This window comes from Protomyctophum bolini (genome assembly GCF_963924005.1).
Source record: "Protomyctophum bolini genome assembly, chromosome: 24".
Lineage (NCBI taxonomy): Eukaryota > Metazoa > Chordata > Actinopteri > Myctophiformes > Myctophidae > Protomyctophum > Protomyctophum bolini.
The window spans coordinates 5,765,162-5,779,244 of NC_137885.1; the positions used below are offsets into that span (position 1 = coordinate 5,765,162).

Below are 14,083 nucleotides of genomic sequence, written 5' to 3' on the forward strand. Positions count from 1 at the left end.
AGCTGTGGGACTCCAATTGATAATGTAAAATCAATGTTAATTTAAAAAACTGAGAGTGACATGCCACAAGGGTCCATTTGGTTCCAAACTATAATACTATATCATGTAGCTGTACCTCCTGGAACTCGCTCAAGGACCTCTGGGGGTCCCCGGACCCCACTTTGTGAATTATATTATTATTATATTACACCATTTTGGGATTTATGGGGAAAGGAGGAGATCGATGCCGCTAATGAAAGCACAACACCAGGTAAGCTGCAGCCAGGTTTTCTTTCCTCTCGAGTTGCATGGGTTTAACACTAACTACAACCTCCTCCTGAAAACTTCCCTGGTGTTGTACATTTTATATACTGTAGTGTGGTGGATAGACACACACTGAACAGTTATTAATGACATTTATAATTCACTGCGTTCCTGCCCATGTTATATATGGTTGTTCCTCTCACTTTAATGCAAGGCATAGTGTGTTACCTTAGGAGCAAAGAAACACACCTCCGAGGTGTTGACGTAGTGACAAGTTGACGTTTTATCTATGCGACAAGTTTTGTGTTGTCTCTCTCTTCTTCTAAAATAAACGGAGTGCCACCATCGTTGGCTTTTCCAATACGAGAATAAATCTCTCTTTTCTCTCTGCCTACACCGGCACTCCTACATTGGTGACCCCGATACTCTTGGACGTTTCCAGAGTTTTATTATATACTGGACATGTCAGCCTCGCTCAAATTGCCCGACTTTTGGGAACAGAATTCCAGCGCATGGTTCGCACAGGCGGAGGCTCAATTCGCCATCAAAGAGATCACAGTTGATGAAACAAAGTTTTGATAGGCTAACTTACAGATCAGATGGTCAGTGAGTTTTGACCTGTTCGAGGCACTGCTGATAATGTGGTTAAACTTTTTCCTAAGGAGGAGGAATCACAGCCAGGTAATTCATAATAATAATAATAACTGTGCCAAAACGCAGTTTTGTATGTACATTGAGTCACTGGAACAACCTCTGTGTCAGTCAGCGCAGTATTTTTATGTAATTTATTTAGGTAGGAACCAAAGTTCGCTAAGGCGGAACCTTTGTTTTTAGATCGCTCGTTTCTTACAAGACTTCGTGTAACATTGGTGTGCGACCCGCATATGGGTCCCTGTTTTGGGAAACTAAGGAATAGGGTTTGGGAAGCTCGCTGACTTTAATGGAACATTCTCCAAAGACCCCACCTATTTGATTTGTGAATTCTCTTTTCTTCTCGTCACCACGTCAGACGTTCACTCATGCTCGGAGAACATTTGTCTGAATGGAGGAACTTGTTTCAAGACGGGCAGCATCCAGTCAAGCGGCTGTGCGCGGAGACCGCTGTGAAACAGGTACAGTACGCACTGAGAGTAGCTCCCACAGAGCACGTTCTCTCCATGATTCACACACGCATCATTCCAGCTCTTATATCTGTCTTGACTATTGCAAATGCCTTGTTCAACTGCAATGCCTCAGCTTTAGTAGTCTGTTCTGCTCTGGCCTGGAATGCTGCATGTGAGCTTTCTAACCTCACATACAGCAGAAACCTAAAAAAACCTTGTATGTCCATGCAATCATCCATCCATCTTCAACCGTTTATCTGGAGTTGTGTCGCGGGGGCAACCTTTCCAGAAGAGAGCTCTAGACATGGGGTCTTGGCAATTTCCCACCAATGCCTAAAATAGGGAGGTCTGGTTGAGAACCGGTCTTTCCAATGAACAATATTAACACAAGCTTGTGACAACACTGTCGCAAAATTGCTTGCTCAGGGTCGGATCTATGTCAGTCTCTGCTCTGCATGTAAAGTTTAATAGAATCTACGGTGACCGTGATAGGTATGTCACGCGAGCATGGATTATATATTTATTCATTCAACAAACTTGACCTACATGGAAGCTAAATAGCCTACAAGTTGTTAGTTTACATTAATGAAATCAATAGTGTTGTATATACACAAATATAAATGTAATGTTTATATTTACAGTATACTTTTTGACGCTGTATTCATTTGGTTTGACACAACTTTTACACACAAAAATTCAAGTTCTCTCCTGAGCAGCTCAGGTAAACATTTCAGCACTCATCACAGGAGACCCGGATTCAAAAGTGCAGCTTTAAGAATTCACGCACGCACGCACGCACGCACGCACGCACGCACGCACGCACGCACGCACGCACACACACACACACACACACACACACACACACACACACACACACACTTTCCACTTTCCTTTCCTTTGTTTAAATAACTTAAGTCCATGCAGGATAACACATCGAAGAAGGTAAACTCATGAGCCACATGTCCTCCTCTCTCCCTCTCACCAGACACGGAGACATGTGACTACGGATGGCACAAGTTCCAGGGTCACTGCTACGCTACTTCCCCACCAGGAAGAGCTGGGACGCGGCCAAGAGGGAGTGTCGTGTCCACGGGGCCCACCTGACTAGCCTGCTGTCCCACGAGGAGCAACACTACGTCAACCGTACGTCCCACAAACGCTAATATGGTATCCGCTAGACTGTATATAGACGGTGCTAGACTGTATATAGACGGTGCTAGACTGTATATAGACGCCGCTAGACTGTATATAGACGCCGCTAGACTGTATATAGACGCCGCTAGACTGTATATAGACGCCGCTAGACTGTATATAGACGCCGCTAGACTGTATATAGACGCCGCTAGAGTGTATATAGACGCCGCTAGACTGTATATAGACGCCGCTAGACTGTATATAGACGCCGCTAGACAGTATATAGACGGTGCTAGACAGTATATAGACGGTGCTAGACTGTATATAGACGCCGCTAGACTGTATATAGACGCCGCTAGACTGTATATAGACGCCGCTAGACTGTATATAGACGCCGCTAGACTGTATATAGACGCCGCTAGACTGTATATAGACGCCGCTAGACTGTATATAGACGCCGCTAGACTGTATATAGACGCCGCTAGACTGTATATAGACGCCGCTAGACTGTATATAGACGGTGCTAGACTGTATATAGACGCCGCTAGACTGTATATAGACGCCGCTAGACTGTATATAGACGCCGCTAGACTGTATATAGACGCCGCTAGACTGTATATAGACGGTGCTAGACTGTATATAGACGGCGCTAGACTGTATATAGACGGCGCTAGACTGTATATAGACGGCGCTAGACTGTATATAGACGGCGCTAGACTGTATATAGACGGCGCTAGACTGTATATAGACGGCGTTAGACTGTATATAGACGCCGCTAGACTGTATATAGACGCCGCTAGACTGTATATAGACGCCGCTAGACTGTATATAGACGCCGCTAGACTGTATATAGACGCCGCTAGACTGTATATAGACGGTGCTAGACTGTATATAGACGCCGCTAGACTGTATATAGACGCCGCTAGACTGTATATAGACGCCGCTAGACTGTATATAGACGCCGCTAGACTGTATATAGACGGTGCTAGACTGTATATAGACGCCGCTAGACTGTATATAGACCGTGCTAGACTGTATATAGACGCCGCTAGACTGTATATAGACGCCGCTAGACTGTATATAGACCGTGCTAGACTGTATATAGACGGTGCTAGACTGTATATAGACGGTGGGTTAGGTTTAGGGTTAACCCTAAATCGAAGAACGACTGACACTTTTAGAATCTGATCTCAGGTCAGAATTGGTTAATCAGACCGGTGTGTGTCCAGTGTAAACCTCGTATGAATCTGATCTCAGGTCAGAATGGGTTAAGTACTCTACTTCAGTTCTTATACTACATTAACTTGCTAATTTGAGATCTGAAGAAGCCAAAACGAGGTACAATTATTTTCCCTAAGAAGCTGCATTGACCTTTTGATACGAGCTGGCTTTATGGAGCTGGTCAGGGACGACCCCGTGGGATGTGGCCCTTTTCCTTCTAAATGCAACGCGTGCCCTGCATTCTGAAGGAAAACGCTAAGGGGTGTGGCTTTAAACCATGTAAGGCCTGGAAAATAATTCTAAATCCTGACAGTTTTCTGAAATATCTATGTTTCTAGGCCTATATATATCACTCAATATTTCATGTCAAGGACCACAAAAATGATCTGTAATTGGGCCTCCGACCCCCATCTGAAAATATGTTGTTCCAGGGACCCTCCCCAGAAGCAAAGATTTTAGTTAAAAACGTTCGTTCTGAAAAAATATATTCCAAATTTGACAGTGTAAACTGTACATTTTTGAGTGGTGCAACCACTCCAAGGAACAGCAATGTCCGTGTCTATGTGTGGTTAACCTATGTGTTAATGAGCACCAGTATAATGAGTACCAGTAGGGGCGCTGTTGTGCCATGCGGAAGCAGAGAGAGAGAGAGAGAGACAGTGCTGCACTGTTGCCTGCTAATGAGAGAGAGAGAGAGGGGGGAGACTTGGCAGCTTTTGCAGCTACAAATAATGAACAAAAATGAACTGAAATGGACCTACTATAGTAACTGCACTGCCAAGAAGATACTGTACCACCTGACTGCTCCAGTGCAGTATTTGTATACTTTATTTAAATGAGGTTATATGTTATGCATATATACATTTGGCACCGACTCAGCGCCATTCTAATGCAAATTAGCCTTATTGCAAAAGTACAATTCACAACCAGCGACTATAGCCAATAGTCACACACAGACAGTTAGAGTGAACATGATTATACAGTGTCTTCTTCAGAGAGTCGGTATTATAGGAACTGAAGCGCTTTTTATAAGAGGACTTTAAAAGTGATCATGACAGCTGTGGTTGTATAGCCAGGGAGAAAGCATCGTTCCGATGTCGAACTCAATTCATGTCGCGGGCCGGATTCCTTCTCTGTGTGTGTGTGTGTGTGTGTGTGTGTGTGTGTGTGTGTGTGTGTGTGTGTGTGTGTGTGTGTGTGTGTGTGTGTGTGTGTGTGTGTGCGCGCGCGTGCGCGTGTGCATGTGCGCGAGTTTACCGGAGTTTGTTGGAAACTTGAACCCATTTTCACCTGAGATCAGATTCTAAAAAAATGTCTTCCACATCCTGACAGTTTTCTGAGAAAGCTGTGTTTCTATGTCAGTCGTTCTTCGAACCACCAGGTACTCAGCAATAATGTACAGTAATAACAATCCACATTAATGGAAAAACTCACGAAGAATTGCGGCAAAACAAATAATCCACGGACACGATTATTTTTGCATGGCCGCATCCGTCCGACCTCATCCTATGTTATATATAAACAATAAAATCAATCAAATAGAAACACGATAGTGTAGCTTGATAATCTATAACACAGGGCGCCGCCATCAGGCAAGTGCGGCTCATTGCAGTCTCTCAGACCAGAGCTGTTTAGAGCGACAGAGTGCAGACAACCGGCGCAGTGGTCACGTGACCCATGCGGCCCCATGAATGAACGGTGAACGGAACCCCCCTCAGAGTGTATACCGCGGACCCCCGTGCAGACCTGCGGAGAGGAGACCCCCCCGGTCCGTCCCCCCCTGTGCATTAAATACACCATACGCTTTTTTTTTAGCTCACTGAGTGTACTACAATGTCTTTACTTTATGTATTTTATTTAGCTTTCCTTATTTTGGTGCTATTTCATTTACTTTGTTTCCATACAGTACGTATAGGGCTACTTTGCACTGTTGTTAGTTATTCCCATTCACAACCGCTAGAAGTGAATTAGTGTATTACTTCAGGTATGCTGCATGTATAGATCATCTGCTAGTTTTTGAGGGCACTAGCCCCTCCCATATACAACCTTTTGAGGGCACTAACTAGCCCCTCCTATATACAGCCTTTTGCTATAGCTCGTGTCACATTTGCCATTGACAATGAAAGGAGAATTTACATCATACGTGTCCGAGCAAATCGACATGTCGACGTGCGCCGATAAGAGCACCCTCATTTCACACAGGTGGGATTTGTTTTATTGATTGATTGATCTCTTCTTCTTCATCTTCTTCATCATCTACATCTCCTCCTCCTCCTACAGTTCCAGCCAACATCTACAAAGTGTCAGAGGACATCAGCGTGAACGAGGGCAGCAACGTGACGCTCAGCTGCCTGGCGAGCGGCCGACCAGACCCTACCATCACCTGGAGACTACTCAACCCCTCGGGTAAGAGCCAGCATCCCTATACATGTATCTTACAGCATGTTATGTATACAGTTACAGTATGTATATGCCTATACACAGGGCGCGGGGACTTATACGCGCCAAGAAGCGTCAAGAAGACGCCTGTAGGTCCCCTAGGGTAGATACCCTCACAAAAACATGCAGTAATCCTGGTCTCTAAACTGCCTCCCCCTGGCCAGCCGTGGGTTTTTCATTTGAAGGACCCCCAGAATTAGTTGTTCCATATTCTACAACAGGTCGTTTCGTGGAAGCAATCTGATTGGTTGAAACGGCTTCTAGCCGTGGGTTAAACCACGCAGCACCATTCACCACCTAATCAAAACAAATAATTCAGCTGCTCTGTTTTCCCAGAGCGCTAGAAAACTCGGTGGCTAGGGTAGCTAGTTTCTTGAGACATTTGTGGTCGTAGTGACTACATCTGTCATTTAAAAAAAAAAGGTTTTTTCAACGATTTCCTTAGTTTTAAGGGTAACTGTTGTAGAATTGCAATATTACACGAGAGGGTGTGGGTTAACGTGATTATTGCCACTTCAGTGATGCTTGCGGAACTCGACTTCGTCTCGTTCCTGACCGCATCCCTGTCGTGGCAATAATCACGTTAACCCACACCCTCTCGTGTAATATAGCTTAATTCTAAACTTTCTGCAATTCTGACAATAATCATACTCTCCACGTTTTTGCGGGGTCAAACAAAGGGAATCACCGTGACATTGATCCCCTTCGCCTATTCGCTCATACGGGCATGACGTACGTATGTGCAGGCAGACGAGAGGCAGTAGGGATTTATTTTCATACTTTGTGTTAGTGTGCACGCACGTGTGTGTGTGTGTGTGTGTGTGTGTGTGTGTGTGTGTGTGTGTGTGTGTGTGTGTGTGTGTGTGTGTGTGTGTGTGTGTGTGTGTGTGTGTGTGTGTGTGTGTGTGTGTGTGTGTGTGTGTGTGTGTGTGTGTGTGTGTGTGTGTGTGTGTGTGTGTGTGTGTGTGTGTGTGTGTGTGTGTGTGTGTGTGTGTGTGTGTGTGCGTGCTATAGGGTGCATGCACGTGGGTTCATTTCGAAACCAATCTTACCGTCGCAGATTCGTTGGAACAAGACATCTGTTCAAGTCCGTTATAGGCTCGGAGCGTTGCCAAAGCGCACTCTGTGTTGTCCATTATGAATATTGAGGCTGTTAACCTCTTTATAAGTAGCTGCTTATGGCAGCTGGATGCTTTTAGCGGGTGACGATTAGTGACCTTGACACGTCTCCTCCTGTACGCAGCGTCCAGACGCCAGCCTGCGTGGACTCTCTGTCTCCTTCCCTATACGACCATGGCACCTTGTACACTATCTATTAGTGCTCTAGTTTCGTCCTTTGCTAACATTTTGAATAGTTAAAATAGCCAATCTATACAAGCTCTACAATCTACAAACGTGTCAGTGTAGATTGGCTTTTAACCCTTTGACTGGACACTCTTAATAAGATCTTATTGTGCATTGGGCCAGATTTCGCGACTTTTTGAATGACAATAGAAATATGTGCGATATGACCACAATGTCAGGAAATGTCTCATCTCCAAGCTGCATGTCTGTACTTTACAATGAAAAAATAATTATGATTCTAGCATTTTCCATTGTTTACTAATAAGCATTTTAGTACACCTTGGTTTCAGTAGATTACATAAAAAATAAAAAAATAAAAGTCTAAAAATCGATCGAATTTTTTTTGTTATAAAAAGACGTACTGACAGGGCAGTACGTCTACCACGCGGATAACGTTATTGGCCCACGTGGGATTTGTTGATTTACCACGCGGATAACGTTGTTGGCCATGGGAGGGTTTTAAACACGTTTCGAGCCATAATCGTGTCTATACGGTTTACACTTCTGTGCCAATGCCGTAAGGATAACGTTTTACGGCGTGCGTTTATACGGCAGGCCTCTTGGATACAGCTGTGTATCGCCTGAAACGGCATCCATCTTGGAACGGGACGAGAGAAAACAAAAACGGTTGCTTATAACGATCATCCGCGCTCCATATAGAGTCCCATAATGATCTTTTTAGCGAAGTTTATCTCGGATTTGGTGATATGAGATGAATTCGGGCTGTATTTTGCGTGTCTTAAGTACCAGGTCTTATTCCCTAACTTGAGTAAACTAAAGACCTGGATGCTTTTACCAAGTGATCCAGAGGTCAATGCTCTTTGGCCACTCAGAATAGCCAAATGGCATTGATCACGCCTCCAGGTCTTTAGTTTACTCAAGTTAGGGAATAAGACCTGGTACTTAAGACACGCAAAATACAGCCCGAAGTATGATATTAGGATGTCGATAAAAACCGTGCGCGTTGCTCCGTCTAGCAGGCTATAGCGTCCTCCATGCTAGTCCCATGCTAGATCGACCCCGCTGTATAACAACGGCTATTACTTTCCCGGTTCAACAGCCGCGTCACGGGGTCCTGAATTTGTTTTTAGCATGGCAAGGTTTACAGAGGTGCACAAGAACATGCATGCAGGGAATGTGTTTAAACTATATTCGAAAATGTTTTTCAAAATGGTAAAAGAAGTTTAGGGATAAGGGTATAAAGCATGGACGAAAACACACTGAACTCCTCAATGAGACTAAAATGAACTAAAATGATCACTGAGGATTTTCACTCTCTTTGTCTCTCTCTCTCTGTGACAGACGGAGGGAGGCCATATTTAAAACACGCACATAAGCGTGAGCGCGCACACACACACACACACACACACACACACACACACACACACACACACACACACACACACAAACAGTGCATGTCAAGCTGTCAGTGACAGACAGTGGCTGAGCTTGCTGATTGCAAGCAGTGAAGTATACTATAAGGTGCTGACAAGTGCTGCGTATGCGTGCGTGCGTGTGCGTGCGTGTGTGTGTGTGGCGTGGTGAGGACTGGCGTCCCTGTGAGGTTTCAGTGTGTGTGTGCGTGCGTGTGTGTGTGTGGCGTGGTGAGGACTGGCGTCCCTGTGAGGTTTCAGTGTGTGTGTGTGCGTGCGTGCACCGAGTGACGCGCTATATGAGCTTGTAGATCTGCTATTTTTCTATAGCTAAAGCATAACATAATGCTGACACCAAAAGGGTTTCCCGCCCCCAAAATATGTTATGACTTAAATAGGCAACCCTTGCCGTAAGAAAACAATGAATAAAATATAGGCAATTAACACATGGATCATGACAGTCAGCATCAGACTGTGTCATCACTTACTGTACCTTATAGGCTGATCCTCACCGTTCTCAAATAGACTGTACTAATAATAATAATGCGACGATACCGGCGGTTCATTAACATAATCAAAGCCATGCAATGACAACAAAAAGACAGTGAGTAAACTAAAAGATTGACTTCCTCGTTGTAATGAGCGGCCAACTGAACTGATTGTCTGAGTCACGTTGAACCCATTCTGACCTGAGATCAGATTCATACGAGGTTTCCACTGGACACACACACACTGGTCTGATGAACCCATTCTGACCTGAGATCAGATTCTATAAAAATGTCAGTCGTTCCTTCGATTTTTCAAAAATAGCAGACCTACAAGCTCGTAGCGCGCCACTCGGTGGCGCGCTACGAGCTTGTAGATCTGCTATTTTTCAATAGCTAAAAGCATAACATGATGCTAACACCAAAATGGGTTCCCGTTCAGAATGGGTTAACGATCACCTTATCGATCGGGGGCTTATCGAGCCGGGTTCTTCTTATCGAGCCCACTATCGAGCATTTTCTATTGTTTTGTGGAAAGACGGGAGACAATAAATTCTGTACAAAACCCAGTATCTTTTAATAGGGCCGTCAAATACAGTATAGGTTTCTAACAGACGGAAGGCAATTGGCCTTTTTACCTATATATATGTACTGTATATATATATATATATATACACACATATATATACACACGTCGTGATATACACATTCACGACGTGCCAGAATGTAAAAAAGAACAAGCCGACAAAAGCTCGATAACGAAGTTACAGCAGGTGCCACCGTGCCTCCCCGCCATAAATATCTCTTGATGTGTTGAGGAGGCATATATTTATTTGTTAATTATGTGTTGAACATCATTTAAATTGTGCTGGAAGTGAGAGAGACAGGGTGGTGGTGCACGGATATAAATTGCACACACGCACGCACGCCGTGTATAGGATGATGACACTCGTTTGCTCCAGGGTGGGGGAAGGGTGGGGGGGGGACCGGACGTTGGGGGGGGAATAACGCCTGTACGCATGTCCTCTTCTGGAGTCGCTGGGCATGGAGTCCCTCAGACATTCATGCATGTCCTCTGGAGTCCAGGGGGACATGCCCATGCCCAGTCGCTCCAGGGCATGTCCCTCAGAGCTTCTTTGCTGATTGTTGTCGTGTATTTGTCAAGATGGCTGTGCATGCGTGGCATGCGGTGAGAGCTTCAAAGCTATATGTGTGGGTTTGATTCATCAGGTATTTTGGTGTGTAGTCCTTGTATAGCGTCTGCTGTTAGACACATAGGCACGTACGTACACGCGCATGCACGCACGCACGCACGCGCACAGGCGCACACTTTCACGTTGTGTGTGTGACAGACGACATAAAAACAAATGCGCCTGCTAATGCTATGCTCAACTTTAGACGTCTCACAAAGTAGCTGCTTAACATAAATTAGCATATTATAGGCCTATTGCTAAATAAAATGTTTCACACTGTGAGGGGAAAGTGATGCCGGTGCCACATTTAACCAACTGAAGTTGCTGCGTCCGCCCACTTACACCCCCCCCCCCCTTCCCCTCCCTCTCTCTCTCTCTCTCTCTCTGTCTCGCTCTCTCTCTCTCGCTCTCTGAATTCAAGGATTCATGGGGGGTGTAATTGATATATATAATATAATATCAGTACGTTTTTGGGTGGACTACTCCCCTAAAGCACCACTTTTCAACCCTTCTTCATATAATTGGTCCTCTCTAATATATATATATATATACTGTATATTATATAGGTGGATATTTTCAGAGAGAGAGAGAGAGAGAGAGAGTTCCTGAACTGAAGAAAGTGGTGCTATTTTATCATGAACATTGGTGAGGGCCAAGTATATGAAGGTAGGCTGAAAAGTGGTCCTTTAACACCCAGACAACATGGAGAAACATAATTATTCAGCTCTGAGAGAGAGAGAGAGAGAGAGAGAGAGAGAGAGAGAGAGAGAGAGAGAGAGACCCACAACATCGGAAGTGTCCCCTGATTAGAAGAGGAAGTAAATCAAAATAACAGCTGGAGAGAAGGTGATAATTATTCTTAACGGAAAAAGCAGAAGTGGAGATATATCAGGCACGCACGCACGCACGCACGCACAATGGTGGAACGTAACAAAGTATATGTATTTAAGTATTGTATACTTAAGTTTAAAATTTTCCCGGGGTCTCCTCCCAGTGGGACGTGCGCCGAGGACCTCCCTATAGGGAGACGCCCGAGAGGCGTCCTAACCAGATGCCCCGAACCACCGCAGCTGGCTCCTTTCTATAGGCGAAGGAGCAGCGGTTCTACTCCGAGTCTCTCTCTCTCTCGTGTGACCAATTTGTGCTTTACAAAAAAAAAACAGAGATAGCTTTAATGTGAAGTGTTATTGTGTTTCCAGCGGAGCCGTTGGATGGCGAGGAGTACCTGGACATCACAGGGGTCATGAGGAACCAGGCGGGACGCTACGAGTGCAAGGCCAGCAACGATGTGGCCACGCCCGACGTCAAATATGTCAACGTGGTCGTTAACTGTAAGTCAGCGGTGGAGAGAGAGAGAGAGCCACTACAGTTCCACACTCACTCCAGAGAGCCACTATAGTTCCACACTCACTCCAGAGACCCACTATAGTTCCACACTCACTCCAGAGACCCACTATAGTTCCACACTCACTCCAGAGACCCACTACAGTTCCACACTCACTCCAGAGACCCACTATAGTTCCACACTCACTCCAGAGAGCCACTATAGTTCCACACTCACTCCAGAGAGCCACTATAGTTCCACACTCACTCCAGAGACCCACTATAGTTCCACACTCACTCCAGAGACCCACTATAGTTCCACACTCACTCCAGAGACCCACTATAGTTCCACACTCACTCCAGAGACCCACTATAGTTCCACACTCACTCCAGAGACCCGGCCATTATAGTTCCACACTCACTCCAGAGACCCACTATAGTTCCACACTCACTCCAGAGACCCACTATAGTTCCACACTCACTCCAGAGACCCACTATAGTTCCACACTCACTCCAGAGACCCACTATAGTTCCACACTCACTCCAGAGACCCACTATAGTTCCACACTCACTCCAGAGACCCGGCCATTATAGTTCCACACTCCCACACTCCCCAAAGAGCCACATTGCATACTGTCGTAGCAAACAAAGCCGATCTACACAGCTATTGTTGCTAATATTATGAATTGAAATCCAGATTTTATTTTTTGCTGTTTTTGAATTGGAATCCTGAAAAGTATTTTTTTCATTTATTTAAATAATCGGCCGATTAATCAATTATGAAAATAACCGTTAGTTGCAGTCCTAATAGATAGATATTGATTTTTGATTTAGTGCACCTGTTTCATTCCCATTGCTGCGTCGTGCTCAAAACACAGCTGCTTCTTGATTACAGAACTACTCTGTTTTTAATCTCATTCAAGATGACATCCAGACAGTGTAGGCCTATTACTCGTTTTTAAACTTAAAGACAATGGCAGAATCTTAGTTTCCGAACCAACCAGAGCGTCACATCCCTCCAGGCTTTGGGGCGTATGTCCGTCTCATGCCCGCAGGCCAGTGTTGTTTTGGCAGCATTTTAGTTTTAGTCATAGTCTCTTGAATAGTTTTCACTTAGTTTTAGTCACATTTTAGTCACCTGGAATGTTCTAGTGTTTAGTCTAGTTTTGGTCGACTAAATATCATACGATTTTAGTCGACTGAATCTACAGTTGATTTAGTCGACTAAAATGTGTTTTGACAGGCCTTGATGTCGTTGTAATGACATATTTTACACTTTGGTTGCATGATGAAAATAGCAGATATACAATCTCACAATGCGTCGCATAAAACTGGCATAAAACTGGATCTCTTGTCCACTAGTCCCTTCCTAACATTTTAGTCTAGTTTTTATTTGTCGACGAAATTGTCAGTATATTTAGTCTTATAGTTTTAATCATCATAGATTTGTTTTTATTTAGTTTTAGTCAGTGAAAAAAGGTAGTCGACGAACATTTTCCGTCGTAGTTTTAGTCGACGAAAAAAACACTGCCGCAGGCTAACGAGTGCTAGCGAGTGCTAACGAGCGCGCTAACGAGTGTGTCAGGAGGGAACCGTGCATTGAGCGCATGTCTCTATTGTTCCAGATCCTCCGACCATCCAGAGAACCCAGAGCACGGAGACCCAGGTGGGTCGCATGGGCATTCTGCAATGTGACGCCACCGCTGTGCCCACGCCAGAGTTCGAATGGTACAGAGATGACAAGAGGTACAAACCGCACGCACGCACATACACACACACACACACACGCACGCACGCACGAACGCACGCACGCACGCACGCACGCACGCATTTTTCTAAACTTACTCCCACAGGAAATGTATACGGTATAGAGCGAGACACACTGACAAGAGTTTGGGACTTTTCTATGTGTTTTTTTTTTTTTTTTTTGACACACAAAATGGCCAGAAAAACACAGTGACTCATAGCTCTGCCCATTTGGGCCCAATTTAACGGGACGTGTCATTTTTGGGCCACTGACACCATCCTGTCTAAGTTTCTCTGGGGATGTTTTTTCTTTGTTTGTTTGTTTGTTTGCGTCACCAAGATGTTTTGGACGTAGTTTATCGTATGGATAAGAACCTGGTCCAATAAGCCCAATAAGTTCATCACCAAAAGGATTGTAACGCTATACTGTAGGATATAGAGCGTCACAGTCCCTCCCCCTTTCAGAAAAACGAGACAGA

At 44.8% G+C, this 14,083-nt stretch overlaps 1 protein-coding gene across 1 annotated transcript in view; it reads left to right on the top strand.

The window, feature by feature from the left end:
* Positions 1 to 386: 386 nt before the first annotated feature.
* LOC308311594 (limbic system-associated membrane protein-like) overlaps positions 387 to 14,083 on the top strand; it is a 31,908-nt gene continuing 18,211 nt past the window's right edge. Inside the window, exons 1-6 of the mRNA XM_080758345.1 lie at positions 387 to 924; positions 1,253 to 1,355; positions 2,332 to 2,489; positions 5,982 to 6,107; positions 11,735 to 11,866; positions 13,484 to 13,604. Coding sequence (XP_080614471.1) covers positions 2,354 to 2,489; positions 5,982 to 6,107; positions 11,735 to 11,866; positions 13,484 to 13,604 — 515 coding nt within the window. The 5' untranslated portion in view covers positions 387 to 924; positions 1,253 to 1,355; positions 2,332 to 2,353. The remainder of the gene's footprint in view (positions 925 to 1,252; positions 1,356 to 2,331; positions 2,490 to 5,981; positions 6,108 to 11,734; positions 11,867 to 13,483; positions 13,605 to 14,083) is intronic.